This window comes from Populus euphratica, unplaced genomic scaffold, assembly GCF_000495115.2.
Source record: "Populus euphratica unplaced genomic scaffold, PopEup_1.0 scaffold5.1, whole genome shotgun sequence".
In the NCBI taxonomy this organism is placed as follows: domain Eukaryota; kingdom Viridiplantae; phylum Streptophyta; class Magnoliopsida; order Malpighiales; family Salicaceae; genus Populus; species Populus euphratica.
In genome coordinates this window covers 414,142-435,736 of record NW_011499848.1, presented here as the reverse complement: position 1 = coordinate 435,736, position 21,595 = coordinate 414,142, and the positions used below count along the sequence as shown (strand labels likewise).

Below are 21,595 nucleotides of genomic sequence, written 5' to 3'. Positions count from 1 at the left end.
GAAACACCGAAATTTTAAGGCCCGTTTGCTTGGCGGCGTAAAGAATTTTCTTTTGAAAATAAATTTATGAAAAGTAAATTATTATTTATGTACAGTAATATAAGTTGAAAATTATTTTTTAATATTATGTTATATAATAAAAAATAAATTTAAAAATAGCTTATTAATAATTTTTTAAAACTTTTATTAAAAAATAGAGACCAAAACTCACATATAAAAATATTGAATAATGATGAAATTAAAAAATAATTAATTTTATAAATTATTTTAAATAAAAATAAATAGTAATTAAAAGAATAAAGATAAAATCATACACATAAAAAAATTGAAATATGATGAAAGTAAAAAAAATTAATTTCATAAATTATTTCTAAAAGATAATAAAAGTAGAAAAAAATTAATTTCATAAATTATTTCAAATAAAATAAATATGAACCAAATATGATAAAAAAAAATTATATAAGGATAAAAATATTAAAAAAAATATGAGAATCAAAATTAGTATAAAAATTAAGTTAAATTAAATTTTAATGGATTAAATTGAAGAAAAAAATTTATATATATATATATATGGCAATCAAAAGATTAAGGACTAACATTGATATAATTAATAAATAACAAAATATTTTTTAATTTCTCATATTTTTTTAAAAGTGTTTTCCATTCAAAATGAAAAAAAAATTGAAATTTTTCTTTGACTTAAAAATATTTTTTTATTGAATTTTTTTTAAAGTAAACAAATACAAAAAAGTAAGTTTATTAAGAAATCTTGGATAAAAAATTATTTAAAATTCTTGATTTGATCCTTAACACTTAATTTTCTTTATAATTGATTGTTACATTGATTCAAAGTATCCTAAATATATTATTTTTATTTTTTTTTATTTGGGTGTAAAATTTAAATAATTGTAATTATTCAAACTATTCAAAATGTAATTCAAATAAATTTTATTTCTTTGAATCTAAATTTTATAATAAAAAAATCTAGATAATAATAAAAATCTCCTAATAATAACTTTTACTTGAATAGGTCACAATCAAACTTCAGCATAAAAGCCTTATAGTATGTTTTACTATTATAACATCAATATTCATTTTTATTGTTATTAAATTCGGAATGGATTAGCTAATTAACTCGGAATTTGAACTAATTTGAATTTATGAAAAAAATAAAGAAATTAACTTAATAGGACTCAATCAAAACTTAAATTGACTTGTGCATAACCTTATCGATAACAAAACGATCACTGGTGAAGCTTCAAGGATAATACTCCTCTCACGAACTGGCCAATAACAGTCAGTCAAGGGAATTTTGTGGGGACAGTGATGGGTGCCTGTTTGCACCAGGACAAAAATGACAATAAAGGTATAATTGATGGTGCTGCTGGGCGAAGGACTGGTGGCTTTTTATAATAATATGGTGGGGTGGCCATCAAGTTGGATGGGTCCATACTTCACTGCACCTGTTGCTATTAACGAAGGAAAAGGATGAGTAAAAAAATTAAATTGAACTGAATTTAAATAGAAAAAAATTAGAAAAAACTTATTTAAATTAAAAAAAATAGAGCTAAATTATAAAAAATAGAGTTAAAATCAAGCCAAATAGATTTCAATCAGTTTTTATCCTAAAAACCGAACTAAAACCGATTGGTTTGAATCAGTTTTGATTCGGTTTTGATTTTTTTTAATTCAATTTAGTTATTTTTTTGATAAAAATTAAATTGAATTGAAAATAATCACTCTTTGTACCAATAAAAAGATTTTATTATACTTTATTTTATTAAAATTAATTATTTTTATGATTTTAAATTATTTTAATTTATTAATATTAAAAATAAATTTAAAAAATATATATTATTTTGATAAATTTTTAAATAAAAAAATATTTAAAAAACAACCCTTACACATTCTTATCATCAAACAATAAAGAAAAAGTACGCAATAACCAAAAGAGACGTGAGCCATAGCACAAAGCAGTGGGGTAGATTGTCGAGAAAATTACTTGTAACGAATCTGATTAGTTTTTTTTTTATATCTGATATATTTTTAAATAATTTATTATAATTTTAATATATTGATATTAAAATAAAAAAAATATTATATTAATATATTTTTAAATAAAATATATATTACATAGTATTACCAAACACATATTAAATTTAGCATTCCGGTCATGATCCATAGGAATTTGATTATTGATAACTTCTTACTGCAAAAAAGAAGAGAAAGGAAAAGTAAAAGAGTATCATGATATATAAATCACATATTAAGAATAACCCTTCGTTCATTATATAATAACAATAATAAAATAAATTAGATTCATTAAAATAAAATTTCGAGTAAATAATAGTTAGAATCTGAGGATTGTATTGCAATTGATAGAAATCTAAGGATGAGAAAATAATAATTATTTTATAAGAGCAAAAAGGAAAAATTTATAGAAGAGTTTTTTATTATTAAAATTTAATATGTTTTAGATTTTTTTGATATATTGATATCAAAAATAATTTTTAAAAAATAAAAAAATATTATTAATATATATTTTAACATAAACCAGCTATTTAACCGTTGCCTTCACCATTAGCTACAAGCCTACACAAAAAACCACATCCAAATGGCGATTGCTCCTCTTTTTTTTTTATTTTTTATTTTTTTTTCGCCTTATTTTTTTTATTTTTTTTTATTTTTTGTGCCTTATTTTTTTTATTTTTTTTTATTTTTTTATTTATATGGGGTGTCCGGGCTAGCTTACGCGTACCACTACTAATCCCCATGGCCCACTGAACATCCTGCAAGCCTAGTGAGCAGGTAAGGTCACGACGCCTTATTTTTTAATTCATTCTGTGCATGTATTGCTCGAAACAAGCCCACATGCCCGGGGGAGATGGCCAGCCCCTTTTTTCGCCCTTTAACTATACTGGGTAAGGGCATTGTTATTAAAATTGCAAGTTTAATTGTAAAATTATATAATTTTTTAAATTAATATGCATCTAATATATAAAATTAGATTAAAAACTTGAAAATTAAAAAAAAAATTAATTTAATTCATAAAAAAATCAGTTTAATTTTACGAGTTTATTAAATTTATGATATGAATCAAGTCAGGTTTAAATTTGACATTAAAATACATGTTGACTAGTTTTGCAAAATCAAGCATATATTCTAAACCATATATTAGATTAAGATGATTTTACAGGAAAATACTAGACACATGAAAATATATTATAGTAAATTGTCAAGTCAAATGAAGTTTAGAAATATATATTTCAAATTATCGAAGTTAGTAGATGAATCTTGTTAAATCTATCCAACTAAACATTCATGTATTGTTTAGGACATATTTGGATCTACAGGTGGAAGTTCGTTGCGATTCAAACTGTGCTAGAAACTAGACATATCAAGCTTTCTAACCATACATGGTAGGTCCAGTAATTTATCTAGACAAGAGAGAATGACGTATTTGAAATCATGACTGAAATCTACTAAAAATATGCGAAAATTAGATATTCAAGCTACATAGAAAAATTTTAGCATAGATATTTTATTTTTATTATCCTATTTTATTTATTTATTTCATGTTGGATAATTATTTTATAATTTAGGCTTGTTCTGTCGTATTAAACATTATTCAAGGGTTTATTTTATTTATTGAACTTTTATTAGTTAATTACTAGTTTAGACTTATTCATTTGCAACCCAAAATGAGTCCATTAAGACTTGGTGTGATGGGAACAACCAAGTTGTCACCAGGTTCTTGTGTACTTCATACCATTCAATGATTCTCCAATTTATTAGGAAGTTTTGTTCTAAGATATTTTATTTCTATGTATCATTAATTTCTTAATTCATACTATTTATCTCTCTCATTTTATTTAGATTACTCATTGATTATAAAATTAATGACTCTTTTTATCAAATTTTAATGTAATTTAATTATTCTTTTTATCAAATTTTTAATGTAATTTAATTTCTTAGTTGAAATTGTCAATATATAATTAATTAAAAAAGTTTATTTACAATTTTACGATCGAAGTTTATATTGTATTTTTCATGTCGTGTCAAAAAAGTATTTTTGACAACCTTAATTTAAGGTAATGGATGACTTTTTTTTTCATGCTAGTTTACATCAATGAACTAATAATTAATCTTCGTGGGTGTTTAAGACAGTGATAATGATTAATTTTAAAGTGTTTTTTGCTTGGAAATGCATCAAAATAATATATATTTTTTTAATTTTTAAAATTTAATTTTAATATCAACACATTAAAACGATACAAAAACAACAACAAAAAATAAATTAAAGAAAAAAATATTTTTAAAATTTTTAAAACTCCAATTGATACTTCTCTCAAATACCTCCTTAGTATCCTTATAATACCTGGTGCAAATACAATGAATAATTCGGTGATTCAGAGCTTATTCTAAGTTAGATTTTATATCAAATTTTTTTTTTTTAGTAAGTCTTTAACTATCATAATAAAGATGATAAGATCTTATTATCTAGATATAGTGTATGCAAATCCATATCCAAGTAAATTCTAAGAATTAAGTCGATGGCATACCGATAGAAAACAAGAGGCTTCTCGATGATTATTGGATACTAATGTCACTTTTCTCTTGTGCATTTGGTTGAAATTTGTTTCTTTAGATATTTTTAAGATTTAAACAAGAACAAATTCACTAACCTATTACCTCTTTGATCAAATAATTATTATTGATATAATCTTCAAAAATGTTTGCCTCCAAAAAGATTATTTAAAAAAAGCATTAATTTGATTTTCTTCCCTTATATCCCCCTCAAAAAAACAAGGAAAAATGATACTTGCTTCACTAAAAAGAAAACTGAAGCATGTCAATTAGGCTTAGGTTATGAATCGGGTTAACCATTGTCTCAAGTCAATATAAAAATAAAAATGGTTATTATTATAGTTTTAAAACTTAACTCGAGAATTGATCCACAATCAAATCTAGATCACATGTCAGGTTAACCATTGACTCGGGTCAACATAAAAATAAAAATGATTATTATCATAGTTTTAAAACTCAGCTTGATAGTCAATCAGGGGTCAGGCGTGGGTCAAGATTCAAGTTAACCATTGACCTGGATTAACCTTAGGATAAAAATCAAATTAAATAAAATCTCAAGAGATAAAATTGAAAAAAAATAAAAACCAAATATAATATTAAAACCAAACCAAATCAAATTTCAAGAGCTGAAATTGAAAAGAAAAATATAAAAACTAAAAGATTAAAGGTCAAATCTAATATAAAAATCAAATAAACTTAATTTAAATGGATGAAATTGAAAAGAAAAATTAATAAAAAAAGATTTAAAACAATAACAAATTAATCAAAAGAATAAGAGCTATAACTGAATTAAAAATAAAATGGTAGGACTTATTTCATTTTTTGTTGGGCCAGTGGGCATCTTAAGGTCATGAGAGAGAAAAAAAATGAGAAAGAAAAAACTTAAGCACTGCCAAACCACTAAGAACCATGATACATGCGTCAGCCCAATAAAAGCGCCGCCACACGTCAAATCTAGTGACATAGTGATTGGGCTTTTTTGGCCACTATAGTTGAATGTGGTGGCTCTTCCCCACGCGCAAATGCATTCTCTTTATACATTTGACATTTTTGTATATCAATTTTATACATCTAAAAAGACCAAACTAACCCTCGTTTACATTGCTTACAACGTAAAAACCATGATAAAAAGTCCAAAAGACCTTAGATAGTAGTCTATAAAATTTTGTATATAAGGGTACAAAAGTAATTAGACTGTATATAACAAATGATTTTATGGAAAAACCCTTCATGGTAGTCTAAATTGTTTTTGCTATAAGGGTTTTGTAGTAATTACATTATGCAACCAAAAACAAAATGACAAAATAACCCTTCAATGCAAGTTATTTTTTGGCTTTTTCTAAGGGTATTATAATATATCACTATTAATTTTTTGTTTGAAAAGACTTATTTTTAAAAAAATCAACAATGATCATTGTATCCCTATGAAAAGACAATCCTACACCCTAAACCAAGACTAATTTTTTTATGAATGAAGGGGTAAAATAGTTATTTCACTATAGCAATTCTCAATAATTTTTATACAATCATTTCATTATAGCAATCCTCAATAATTTTTGTTTACTATGACAATGAAATAACTATGCCGTATAGAATTTTTGTTAATATAAAATGTACTTTATAAATCAAAGCATATTCCTAATAAAAAAAAAATTATTTTTATTTTTTATGATTTTCAGCATAATTATTAAATTTATTAGGCCTGATGGGTTAATTTAATTTTTTTTTAAAAAAAAATTAACTTGGTGTCATCTGATTGACTTAGTCAACTCCCAAATTAACTTTTTTAATTTTTTTTAAATAATATCAATTTAATTAACTTGAATTAACTTAATAAATTTATAACCCAAAACTTAAGCTGAGTTATTAGCCCCGCGCAAAATTTCATTACCAATTGATATCATTTTAATATTTTAAAAATATTATTATTTTAATTAACTTGAATTAATTTAATTAATTCATCGCAATCGGGTCATCTGAGCTGGGACCTGGTCATGGGCCCGCAAAGTTTCATTAGAATTTGTTTTGAGAGATTGCGTGATTATTCATATATAACCGATGTCTTAAAAATGTTTTTTTTTTTTTTTCAATACTCTACTTGACTTCTCCTTGAACTGCATGTCTATGATGTGATTTGGCCTTGGGGCTCTCTCTTTTCTTTTACCTTAACCCTAAAAGAAGGTTTGCCTTTGCGTATGCCTGAAGTGACCAACTCTATGTAATCAAACAAAGCATACTTGAAACCATAGAAACAATTTGGAAGGAATAAATGGTAAGAAATCCATGCAACTACACAAAGAATAACATCGTCCAAAGCAAAACATAAACACAAAACCAAAGGCTTTTAATCATCAGATTAATTATATATAAATTCTCTCCTTTGTATGCATAAAAAAACAAATAATTATATAGTTCTTCTCCCCTCATCAACATATATCAGAACAAATTCCAAAAACAAACCAAGGCTAACGAATGGAGTCAAAACCAAATGGTAATGCAGCTGCTGCACGTGTTCATGAAGAGTTTGAACCATCAACAGACTGGATACGGGAGCCAGGAGCTGACACTCTGCGAATCTATTTACCAGGTCTTTGATTCTTTTCTTCTTCTTTTTCATTATGATCTCCAGTTTAATTTTTATTTTCATAATTCCCCATTCTAATGCAGCGGATGTGGACATAGATGAGCCATGTAAAATATGGTGTCTTGAGGGATTTTTTTTTTTCTTTTCTTTAGTTATGTATGCAATTCTTAACACAAAATTCCATAGAAAATCAAATCTAACATTCTGCTTGTCATCTTTCTGCTTTTCCTACAGGCTTCAAGAAAGAGCAGCTGAAAGTTCAAGTAACCTCATCGCGTATTCTAAGGGTCAGCGGAGAACGCCAACTGAGTGGGAATAGATGGAGCACTTTCGGCAAGGAGATTCCTATCTCAACAAATTATGACACCAATGAGATCGCTGCAAGGTTTGAAAAGGGAATCCTTCATGTGAAGCATCCTAAAATAATTGTTGCAGATGCTCCTAAGCCACGGGAACAAGCGCGATCGCCTGTGGAAGCATCGACGTATGATCAGAAGCCAGCACAGGAAAAGACACAGCCGCCTCCATTACAACCCCCAGGTGAACCTGAACAAAAGTCGTCATCAGTTGAGGGAAAAGTGGAGCCACCCTCAGAATCAGCTACCAAGCCTAAAAAACAACCACAGGAAAAGCCCGCAAGTGAGCAACAACCTGAAGATCCTGTTGCAAAGGCTGGCGAGAGTGAAGGACCAGAAAATGATAATCTTTCACCGAGGTCACTGTGGAAGGAGAAAGCTCCAGTGAAACATGAATGGAATGAGAAGAGCACCAAAAATGGGCAAGCTGAAGCAAAGGGAATTGCCACAACAAGCAAAAGTGCTAAACCTGAAAATCTTGTCGAATCTAGCCTTGATTCAACGAACTTGGTTAAAGATAAAGCAGAAAAAGGACTTCTAAGTGGAACTGAGAAACTCAGAATGGAAAGTTACAATAAGGATTTTAGTGGTTTGGTCATGGACATGAAGAAGCCAGGAACAATGGTGAACCTGGTTCTGGTTATTTTATTTATTATGGTACTAGGGATGTATGGTAGGAATGCAATCAGATCCCTCAAGAAATCTGATAATTAAGTCTTTTCATCTGTATATTAATCTATACAAATTGTAACTACGTCTGCATTCAAATAATAAAATCCCATCCCACTTCAGAAAAAAATATTAATGATTCATATATTTGAAGAACGTTGTTATTTCAAACAATCAGGATTATGTTTAGGCTAATGGAAACGCCATTAAGATTGTTACAAAATCATGAACAAAGTTTATGAATTGGAAGAATTGTTACAGTACATGGAACAAGGAGGTACACTAAGAAGTTTTCCAGAATCATGAACTAGTACGAAGTAGAGAATGACATTCTCTCCATGTTAATTTAGAGTAATCTCCACGGTGATTGGAAAATTGGAAGCATTGAGTATTGGGACACCTATCCCAAAATATTTTTTATGCCCGTGTATGATTATAAATGATAAGATATAATCTAAATAATTAAAAAATTAAGCTTTTACTTATATTTTTAGATTTAAATTATATAAAGTTTTAATTTAAGTTTATTAATTTGGCTTTATTTGTTGAGATTGATTTAATTATTATTGGGTATTTTATTTGGTGTGCCATAAACCTAAATTATTTGTTCTAGTTAGGGTTTTAGTATTGATACTCTACTTTTCTAAATTTTAAGAAGTTTTGATGATTAATGAAAGTATTGCAGACTTTGCATATCTCCAATCTCTTTTCTTCTCTTTTTTAGATTTTTTTTTTTTTTAAAGCTTCTTTCTTTTCTTGCTTTAATTCTTATTATTTATTGTCCCGCATCAAATTTGGTATCAGAGCTAGGGTTTTAATTGTTCTTACAATTAAACGATCCACATGTTTATGCTTAACCCTAGATCCAGGTTAATGTAAAAAAAATCTTACTGTTCTGATTACAGAAAAAAATCATTGTTCATTATTCATCATCAACGACAGAATCAAATTTTCAGCAGCGGCGCCCCTGCCATCAGCGACGCCTCAGCCAATCACAGCAGCAGACCCACCACCCAGAAGACCTGCACATCAGTCCACAGATCTGCGTCGATTTACTACCTCCAACACTCCCGCAGCGCCTCCACAACAGGAAGTCCTCACCAGTAGCAGCAGATCATTGGGTTACAATAATCTTAGCCCACGCCCCTGTAACCAACCAACCCAGGCACCAGCCACGCCACAACCTCTGCCCCGACTAGCTTTCTACTATTATTTAACTTGACAAATCCCCGTAGAAGACAACAGCCCGCAACCACAACAAGTCACCCACACCAGCATCAATAGATCTTTGTCGGTGGCGGCACATTAACCAGTTCATCCTCTTCCCACCATTGACAGACCGGACATCCAGCCTGTAACAACCCCAAAATTTTCCAGCAATATATTTTGAAAATTCATGATATATTTTTTTTTTCAAAAACTTTCAGCAGGGTTTCCCCTAATTTAGTCTATCTCAAGTTATCGACAAAATCAACATCAGTCCCTAATCAACCATTTCCACATTTCTATGTTCTTATTATACTCCAACATATTTTAATAAACAATATTTCACTTTCTCTAACATATCAACTCAACGAATAATTATTTTGCTAAAATGAAGAAAGAGTTATCTTAACCATGATACATAAACCATAGATTATAGACTTAATATACTTCCTTGAATCATATATAATCTTTTCAGTACTATTTATCACAAATGATATTAACTACATGTATATATATATATATATATACATACACATACATACAACATAGTACAAGTTAAATAAGCTAGTCCATTTAAATTCATACATACACAACATTATAATCTTCAAAATATACAGATAGCAATGTTATTATCAACAATTTACATATCTAAAAGATTTACTGGTAATATAAGTAAACTCTAAAACTACTAGGAGGCGCGGTATTGAGATGAACTTGCATAATGATTTAAAAGATAATCATGGTCAATTAAAGCATTTACATTTGCATTAACATATAAATATATACATTAGTTACTCATAAAATTTCCACATTTGCTATCATCTTCCAAGTATTATTTACAAATTAATAATCCAAAATTCAAACATATCCACATCATAGAACTTCAGTTCCAAACCAGTACAACAAGACTACCAGCACTAGTTCCATATCAGGATAATTCCAGCTACCTATTCACATGGCACCAATACTATACCAAGATAGCTGGTTCACAAGCTGCCTATTCACAAGGCACCAATTCCATTCTAGGATAACTGGCTCATGAGTCTTCCATTTTCAAAATAAATTATTATAGAAAAATCTACCAACATTCCACATAACATTTCATTGATCGAGGGAAAATTTAAATATCTAAAGTTCAGAGAAAGAACAAAATATTCAAGATATTAAACACCTACATGGTGTTTGCGTCCTGCTAGCTGAACCTGTCTGTTGAGTGGTTCTTGTAGCCTCGTTCACTCCTGCAGGTTCATTTCATTACCAATTAAATTTTATTTCAAAAAAATCAACTTGTCATCAATTTAATTATTTCATCAACAACATCACCATAAAGCCACTTTACTTATGAAACCAGCAAAACAACTCATTGTTAATTTAATTACTTCATCGACACATCACCATATAATTCATTTAATTTTTAACAATAATATCAACTCATCACTAACATAATGTTTTCATCATCAATATTACCACATGACTCATTTAATTATCACTCAACAATATTAACTCATCACTAATATAATTCTTCATCATCAATATTATCACATAACTCATTTAACTATCAAATAACAATATTAACTTATCACTAAAATAACTACTTCATCATCAATATTACCACATAACTCATTTAATTATTACTCAACAATATTAACTCATCACCAATCTAACTCCTTCATCATCAATATTATCACATAACTCAATAATTAATTATTGATCCAACATTTTCATTCATTTTCTTTCTTTAGGCCGAAACCTCTCCTCCAAAGAACCAATAATTATTTTTTCTTCAATTTCATAAATTGAAACATTACTCCCTATTATTTCATTTATTAAAACATCAGTTCATCATAATTTTATAAATTAACACATTCATCCTCACAATTCATACCATAATTATACACTAATACAATTAAATAAAATCTTAATATACTAAATATATCAATTTAATTGAGAGGAAAAGATTTATTACCTTTTAATTCAAAGAATTAAGAGATGAAAAGCTTGAAATCACCACACAAATTTCTTTCCTCATCCCCCCCTTATTTTCCTCTCAATGCCTCCCCTCTTTAAAAAAAAAAAAATTTTGTTCCCTTTTGAGATTTTCTTGTTCAAACCTTTCTTAATAAACTTTAATCACTAGTTATATTCCTTCCTTTTTTATCTTTGTGAATTTATTTTGGATGAAATTTCATAAATTTCACTCAATTCTTTTCCCACTCAACCCCTAACATGGCCGGCGACACCCTTCTTAAAGTCCACTCCCCACTTGTTTATATATTTACAAGTTTTCCCTCTTTTTTCATTTAAGTCCTTCCTTATTTTGTTTTAAAACCATTTGGCCCAAAAGTTTGACGTTATCAATGACGTTTTGGGCAGACAAGAGAAGATAAGGATTGTCACCAAGTCAAGAGTTGGTCACCCACTCATCAATAAGTCATCAAATCAATAGTTCTTAATTTTGGCCTATAAAAGGAGGCATTTGTCATGCATTTAGGCATCTTGGTTTGCAGATCAAGATCATGCTCTTGCTTTCTTTCTTTGTATTTTTTGTAATGTTTATGCTTTGCTTCCATTAATATCAAGTTTATGCCTTCCATTTTCTTTTATTTACTTAGTTAACTTTTATCTTATTTATGTTCTTCTTTTGTTTATTTATTTTTCTTTCTTTCATTATGTCTAGCTAAGTTTATTATGTCAAGGTGAAAAGGTTACACTAATGGTGTAAGAATAAGTATAGTGTAAACTTAATATGGACTTACATGTTTGATACTAACATGTTTTGTATTTGTTATCTTGTTCACTCTTTAATACTTTGCTTGTTAAATGACTAATCTTGATTTATGTTGTATAACACTTGGTACAACAAATGCTTGGCACTTTCATAGCCTATACTGTATGGTATAACCGACACCTGAGCTATGAAATGAACTTGATTTGTTGTTAACATAAGTTATAATCATGAATGCTTGACGAGATTTACAAGTATTAGTATTAATCGAATAAAATGACTAATGTAATCATGTTAACAATCTATAATCTAATTGGAACCTCCTTTATGTATGGTTTCCAATCGAATAATAAGAGTTTATATTATACTTGTTTGACATACCATTAGTGGATCCTCTAAACTTGACATTTATTGTTATCATTGTTTAATCCTTACGTTAATATTTCATCTCAAAGTTCTCATCAACTTCTTCTTTTTCTTCTTCTTCTATTATTATTATTACTACTACTACTATTATTATTATTGTAATTATTGTTACTATTATTATTGTTGTTGTTGTTGTTGTTGTTACTATTGTTGTTATTTATAATTATTGTTTATAATTTATACAATTAACCTCTCTGTGGTTCGACTTCGGTCTTGCCGGGTTATTTATTACTTCGACACTCCTCCACTTGGGAGAAGACATCAATCTTTTAGTTGTATCACCTATAAAACCAGAGAGCCCCAAGCCTTCTACAAAACTCATTTCTTCAGCCATCCTAGCTGTCAAACCTATCAAATCTTTGTATAAGGCAGTTATTGAAGACGAAGAAACTACAAAACCACAATAGGTACAAACAGACGCACTTCAACATTGGGTTGACACTATATCTAAATCACCAAAATTACTCCTAGCATTATAAAAAGTGTTCCAACAAGCCTCTAGTGACTCCGTATCTCAAACATGTAGTATTTTCAAATCACTTTCAAAACCCCAAGGAGGTATTTCTGCTTCAAAACCCCTCTTTTTTTTACAATAAACCAATTTTTCAAAAACCAAATCCAAATGTATTTTCAAACTACTTTCCAAAACATTTTAACTATGAAAGAAGGGTTTTACCATGAAAACCTTTTTCATTGCTACTGATACGACCAAAAGATTGATGTCTGCTCCCAAGTGTAGAAGTGTTAAAGTAATAAATAACCCAGCAAGACCGAGGTCGAACCACAGGGAGGTTAATTGTATAAATTATAGATAATAATAATATAACAACAACAACAACAACAATAACAACAACAACAATAAATAAGAAGAAGAAGAAGAAGAAGTTGATGAGAACTTTGAGATGAAAGATTAACATAAAGATTAAATAATGATAACAACAAATGTCAAGGTTAGAGAATCCACTAATGGTATGTCAAACAAGTATAGTATAAACTCTTATTATTCAATTGGAAACCATACACAAATGAGGTCCTAATCAGATTATAAATTGTTAACATGATTACATTAGTTATCTTATTCGATTAATCCTAATACTTGTAAATCTTGTCAGGCATTCATGATTATAACTTATGTTAACAGCAAATCAAGTTCTTTTCATAGCACAGGTGTTGGTTATACCATACAGTATGGGCTATGAGAGTGCCAAGTATTTATTGTACCAAGTGTTATACAACATAAATCTAGACTAACCATTTAACAAGCAAAGTATTAAAAGTGAACAAGATAACAAATATAAAACATGTTAGAATCAAACATTAAGGTTCATGTTGAGTTTACACTATACTTATTCTTACACCATTAGTGTAACCTTTTTACCTTGACATAATAAACTTAACTAAACATAATGAAAGAAAGAAAAATAAATAAACAAAATAAGAACATAAATAAAATAAAAGTTAATTAAGTAAAGGAAATGAAATGAAAGGCATAAACTTGAAATTAATGAAAGCAAAACTTAAGCATTACAAAAAAATAAAGAGAGAAAGCAAGAGCATGATCTTATCTGCAAACCAAGATGCCTAAATGCATGGCAAATTCCTCCTTTTATAGGCTGAAATTAGGAACTATTGATTTGATGATTAATTGATGAGTGGGTGGCCAACTCTTGACTTGGTGACAATCTTTATCTTCTCTTGTCTGTCCAAAATGTCATTGATAACGTCAGAATTGAAACCACTTGAAAACATAAAAGTTGTAGGAAATTGTCTCATCTTTCTAGAAAAAAAAAAGGTCATTTGGACTTCTAAAACTTCAGATATGGATCAAACACTAAACAGTATTCGGGCTGTAGGACAGATTCGGACTTCTTCGTTGTTGCTACAATGTGGACTTGAAAATGGCTTTTTTAAAACTAGACCTCCACTTGAAAGTTATAGGCCTATGTCTTATCTTTCTAGTCATATAAAGTAGACCTAAATTTGAGATCTACAGCTCCAAATATGACCCAATTACCGAACAGTGTTCCAGTTTGGACTGCACCAGCATCTCTTTCCTAAGTTTGGCTATCTTTTTGTCCTTTCAATTTCAGTTCTTAAACTCATCAATCAATTCTTTCATTTATGTGATAGGCCTGCATTTAAAATGAACATTTACCATAAATTAAAGGTATCTTATATTATTAGATATGTTATCATAAAACATGTTTTAGTTAAAGTGTTATTGATACTTCAAGTGCAAAATAATGATATAAAATCTTGATAAACATACACTTTTAAGTACTAATCATACCCCCTCAACCAGCTTATTACTAGTCCCTAGTAATCAAAGCGTTAAAATAGAAAAATAATTTGCAAATTCCACAAAGTAAGGTATTCATCATTCAATTTCCATTAATCTATCCAAATAAACAAACTCTTATTAAATTTATATATCTGCTCAATATGTCTTAAACAAGATATTAATAAACATTTCTTTTGTGCTGAATATATCAACATATAGTTATAAGGCTTTTCTTGGAAGAAAACAAAATTTTTGTTCTAATGTTTAAGGTTAACTTCTTTGAGTTGAGATTTTTTTTTAGTATATATACATATAACTTAAGATACCATGGATCTTTAACCCATGTAATGAGCTTTCAGCTAATGACTCCCAGACCAATTGGTCTTAAGGCATTAGGTGTTAAGACACCCCTACGAGCTTAGTAACTCGGGTTGCAGATACTGATATGTAGATAGTGCAATGTTTGATTTCGATGAGCTTTTCTCCTCAACCCATGTAACAAGCGTTAGGCCAATAGCTTCCAAGTCAGTTGACTTTAAGGTATTAGGTGTTAAAATACCCATTTGAACTTAATTGCTTAGGTTAGGGAGGCTACGAAACCAAACTTATCTACATTTTTATTATCATCATTTTTTTTGCTTTTTTTGTTTTGTTTTTCAAATCAATACTATCCATTTTCCTTAGTTGTTACCTTTAAAAAAAGAACATAAATAATGTAATAATCCAATGTGAAACCCATAATCATATGTTAAAGTGTGTGTGTAAAAATTAAGGTTTAAGAATGCATGTTAAATGAGTACATGAGCAAAATTAAGTGATAATAATGCAATAGTTTGTAAAATTGAATATTTCAAGAAATATTATGATAGACCTTGTTAAGAATATTGCAAATAACCATTGAAAAATATTTACCAAGATATGTCTCAAGAGTCAATAAAATGTTTCCTTACTCTGTCATCTTAGTAATAACAGTTTGCAAATGGTTGATGAAAAAGAAAACACAATTAGTTTTTTTTTTAATGTCAATCACTACCCTCTCCCCCCAATCAAAACGAGACATTGTTCTCAATGTTCTAAAGTAGAAAGATAAAGTATAAAAGGCATTACTTGAAACAACGACTACTAACAAACCTGAAACACACTTAAACAAATATAAGAAACAACAAAACATAAATTTTATACTATTAATAAAACCAAAAGACATAAGTTTTAACAAAATAAGACTCAAATTATAGTTGTGATTGTGGCTCACATCGTCCCTTGATTTTACGTCCAAGAACGGCTTAAACGTCCTCTATGGATTGGGGATAAGCTTCACATCCAGTCTTTAAAAAAACTGACAAACAAGGTCTTTTTTAGTCAGATTTCTAAGACTAAATCGATCAAGTTCTTCATGAAAATAGGGTTATAAATCATGAATTGCACAATGCACATCTCCACTAGGATGCGTTTCAAGAGTCAATAGAAGATTATCTAAAGACTCCTTACTCATGTCATCCTTAATAAATTGTATTTATCTTCACGGTTTATAGATATCATTTCTAAAGAATGACATTATGCATTAAAAGTCCATCTGGCATATCGATGACAAACTTTCAGTCGTTTTGCATAACGTTTCTTTACAAAAGTGCTTTTACCCGTCCCAAGCATGTATGAAATAAAAGAATTGGAAGACTAACCTGGTAATCAGACCTTTGCTTCAATTTGCTAGCGAATCTCTTCAAGAATTCCATGGTTCATTAACAACCTCAATCTTGCACATCTAGCTCGGTAAATTTTTATAATCGCATTATGAGGCAAAGTGGGAAAATACTTTTTTAATTTTTCAAAAATGGTGTCCATTTTTTAAGATGACAAGTGGAAAAGAGATCCAAAGAAAAGAAAAGGAACAAGGAATTAAATAAATATATACACATATATTAGTTATTATGGAAAACTGAAAGAACCGACTTAAGAGTCGCGGAGTACCGTTATCCGCCATTTAACCGGGGTGAGAGAGACTAGCAAACCAAAAGTCATAAAAAAATAAAACACAAAAATAATGTGAGAAAAATAAAATAATCAACCTTTATCTACAGGATCATTCAAACCAGTGGATTCATTTTCACTAGGAAAATTATCAAAGTAAGCTTTCAAATGATGTTCATTTACCTTAAAAACATTGTCATTCTTTGAATTCTCAATATCAAAGGCCCCATAAGGATACTCATGTTTCTTAATAAATGGACTGCTTCATCTTGATCTTAACTCTCTAAGGAATAAATGGAGTCGAGAATTATAAAACAAAACGTTTTGACGACTATCAACTTTTTGACAATTTTCACAAGTTTTGCAGAATGCATGCATGTCCTTGAACATGGGGGGCCAATAAAATCCATTTTGAAAGATTTTTGCAACTATCTTTTTTAACGAGAAATGACTCTCACTTGCTTCAAAATGACAAAGTTTAATGATACTACTTACCTCATTGTCAGGAATGGATCTTTAAAATATTTGATCAGGATAATATTTGAATAAGTATGGATCATCCCAATAAAAGTTTTTCACTTCATTCAAAAACTTTTCTTTATCTTAGGTACTCCAATGAGCTGGCAAATCTCCTGAAGCAAGAAAATTGATATTTTTATCATACTAAGGCATTGGACTAAGAGAAAGTAAGGATTCGTTAGGAAAGTAATCATCGATTGGTGTGATGTCAGATGTCGAATCTGTTGTCACTTTTGACAAAAGATCTGCATCAACATTTTCAGTGCATTTTTCATCTGTGATTTCTTCCTGAGAATAAATCATTTGCAAATCTTCAGATTCATCCAACTCATTTTTACTTAAAGTAGATTCAAGTTGATCATAAACTAATTCTTCAATATGATCTACTTCTTATAAATCATTATTATCTTCAGGTTGCTTGCAAATGTTGAAAATATTCATCTCTAATGTCATGTTTCCAAATGATAGCTTCATCAGTCCATTCCTACAATTAATCAATATGTTAGAAGTTGCAAGAAATGAACGTCCTAAAATAACAGGAAATGAATTACATGTTTCAACAGGTTGTGTGTCCAAGACAACAAAATCCACAGGATAAATGAATTTATCGACTTGTACTAACACATCTTTGACTGTTCCTATAGGCACTTTTACAGATCTATCAGCAAGTAAGAGAGTTACAAAAGTTGGTTTTAACTCACCTAAATTGAGACTTTAAAAAATTAAATATGGAAGTAAATTCAAACTAGCTCCAAGATCAAGTACGACTCTTTCAATTTTATGTTCTCCAATAAAGCAAGAAATTATAGGACAACCAGGGTCTTTATATTTCAAAGCATTATTATTCTGAAGAATAACATTTACTTATTCGGCTAAAAAGGCTTTCTTTTTCACATTCAGTTTTCTCTTCACAATGCACAAATCTTTCGAAAATTTAACATAAGAAGGAACTTGTTTAATAGCATCCAACAAAGGTATATTGATCCTTAACTATTTGAAAGTTTCAAAGATTTCAAAGTTGTGATTGACTTTTCTTTGTTTGGTCATGACATGAAAAAATAGAAGTGCTGGCGGGGAATCAATCATTTCTTTGCAATTTTCAGATTCAACATCTTTCTTACCCTTAGAGATTGACTCATCATCTTTCTCACAAGGTTCAAGAGTGGATTTTTCAATAATCTTACCACTACAAAGAGTAGTAACTGATTTGACTTGATCCATATGTTGGCTTCCAGAACTACTTGCATTTGCATTGTATTGCCACTTGAGATTTTGTTGTGGTTTTCTAAATTTTAAGAAGTTTTGATGATTAATGAAAGTATTGCAGACTTTGCATATCTCCAATCTCTTTTCTTCTCTTTTTTAGATTTTTTTTTTTTTTAAAGCTTCTTTCTTTTCTTGCTTTAATTCTTATTATTTATTGTCCCGCATCAAATTTGGTATCAGAGCTAGGGTTTTAATTGTTCTTACAATTAAACGATCCACATGTTTATGCTTAACCCTAGATCCAGGTTAATGTAAAAAAAATCTTACTGTTCTGATTACAGAAAAAAATCATTGTTCATTATTCATCATCAACGACAGAATCAAATTTTCAGCAGCGACGCCTCAGCCAATCACAGCAGCAGACCCACCACCCAGAAGACCTGCACATCAGTCCACAGATCTGCGTCGATTTACTACCTCCAACACTCCCGCAGCGCCTCCACAACAGGAAGTCCTCACCAGTAGCAGCAGATCATTGGGTTACAATAATCTTAGCCCACGCCCCTGTAACCAACCAACCCAGGCACCAGCCACGCCACAACCTCTGCCCCGACTAGCTTTCTACTATTATTTAACTTGACAAATCCCCGTAGAAGACAACAGCCCGCAACCACAACAAGTCACCCACACCAGCATCAATAGATCTTTGTCGGTGGCGGCACATTAACCAGTTCATCCTCTTCCCACCATTGACAGACCGAACATCCAGCCTGTAACAACCCCAAAATTTTCCAGCAATATATTTTGAAAATTCATTATATATTTTTTTTTTCAAAAACTTTCAGCAGGGTTTCCCCTAATTTAGTCTATCTCAAGTTATCGACAAAATCAACATCAGTCCCTAATCAACCATTTCCACATTTCTATGTTCTTATTATACTCCAACATATTTTAATAAACTAACTTTCTCTAACATATCAACTCAATGAATAATTATTTTGATAAAATAAAGAAAAAAATATCTTAACTATGATACACAAACCATAGATTATAGACTTAATATACTTCCTTCAATCATATATAATCTTTTCAGTACTATTTATCACAAATGATATTAACTACATGTATATATATATATATATATACATACACATACATACAACATAGTACAAGTTAAATAAGCTAGTCCATTTAAATTCATACATACACAACATTATAATCTTCAAAATATACAGATAGCAATGTTATTATCAACAATTTACATATCTAAAAGATTTACTGGTAATATAAGTAAACTCTAAAACTACTAGGAGGCGCGGTATTGAGATGAACTTGCATAATGATTTAAAAGATAATCATGGTCAATTAAAGCATTTACATTTGCATTAACATATAAATATATACATTAGTTACTCATAAAATTTCCACATTTGCTATCATCTTCCAAGTATTATTTACAAATTAATAATCCAAAATTCAAACATATCCACATCATAGAACTTCAGTTCCAAACCAGTACAACAAGACTACCAGCACTAGTTCCATATCAGGATAATTCCAGCTACCTATTCACATGGCACCAATACTATACCAAGATAGCTGGTTCACAAGCTGCCTATTCACAAGGCACCAATTCCATTCTAGGATAACTGGCTCATGAGTCTTCCATTTTCAAAATAAATTATTATAGGAAAATCTACCAACATTCCACATAACATTTCATTGATCGAGGGAAAATTTAAATATCTAAAGTTCAGAGAAAGAACAAAATATTCAAGATATTAAACACCTACATGGTGTTTGCGTCCTGCTAGCTGAACCTGTCTGTTGAGTGGTTCTTGTAGCCTCGTTCACTCCTGCAGGTTCATTTCATTACCAATTAAATTTTATTTCAAAAAAATCAACTTGTCATCAATTTAATTATTTCATCAACAACATCACCATAAAGCCATTTTACTTATGAAACCAGCAAAACAACTCATTGTTAATTTAATTACTTCATCGACACATCACCATATAATTCATTTAATTTTTAACAATAATATCAACTCATCACTAACATAATGTTTTCATCATCAATATTACCACATGACTCATTTAATTATCACTCATCAATATTAACTCATCACTAATATAATTCTTCATCATCAATATTATCACATAACTCATTTAACTATCAAATAACAATATTAACTTATCACTAAAATAACTACTTCATCATCAATATTACCACATAACTCATTTAATTATTACTCAACAATATTAACTCATCACCAATCTAACTCCTTCATCATCAATATTATCACATAACTCAATAATTAATTATTGATCCAACATTTTCATTCATTTTCTTTCTTTAGGCCGAAACCTCTCCTCCAAAGAACCAATAATTATTTTTTCTTCAATTTCATAAATTGAAACATTACTCCCTATTATTTCATTTATTAAAACATCAGTTCATCATAATTTTATAAATTAACACATTCATCCTCACAATTCATACCATAATTATACACTAATACAATTAAATAAAATCTTAATATACTAAATATATCAATTTAATTGAGAGGAAAAGATTTATTACCTTTTAATTCAAAGAATTAAGAGATGAAAAGCTTGAAATCACCACACAAATTTCTTTCCTCATCCCCCCCTTATTTTCCTCTCAATGCCTCCCCTCTTTAATAAAAAAAATATTTTGTTCCCCTTTTGAGATTTTCTTGTTCAAACCTTTCTTAATAAACTTTAATCACTAGTTATATTCCTTCCTTTTTTATCTTTGTGAATTTATTTTGGATGAAATTTCATAAATTTCACTCAATTCTTTTCCCACTCAACCCCTAACATGGCCGGCGACACCCTTCTTAAAGTCCACTCCCCACTTGTTTATATATTTACAAGTTTTCCCTCTTTTTTCATTTAAGTCCTTCCTTATTTTGTTTTAAAACCATTTGGCCCAAAAGTTTGACGTTATCAATGACGTTTTGGGCAGACAAGAGAAGATAAGGATTGTCACCAAGTCAAGAGTTGGTCACCCACTCATCAATTAGTCATCAAATCAATAGTTT

The 21,595-nt window shown here is 29.3% G+C and overlaps 1 protein-coding gene across 1 annotated transcript; it reads left to right on the top strand.

Moving 5' to 3' along the window:
• Positions 1-6,954: 6,954 nt before the first annotated feature.
• LOC105112042 (inactive protein RESTRICTED TEV MOVEMENT 2-like) lies at positions 6,955-8,346 on the top strand. The gene is made up of 2 exons (XM_011007605.1): positions 6,955-7,174; positions 7,406-8,346. The coding sequence occupies exons 1-2, from the start codon at positions 7,060-7,062 to the stop codon at positions 8,239-8,241; spliced, it is 951 nt and encodes a 316-aa protein (XP_011005907.1). The 5' UTR covers positions 6,955-7,059; the 3' UTR covers positions 8,242-8,346.
• Positions 8,347-21,595: the final 13,249 nt, after the last annotated feature.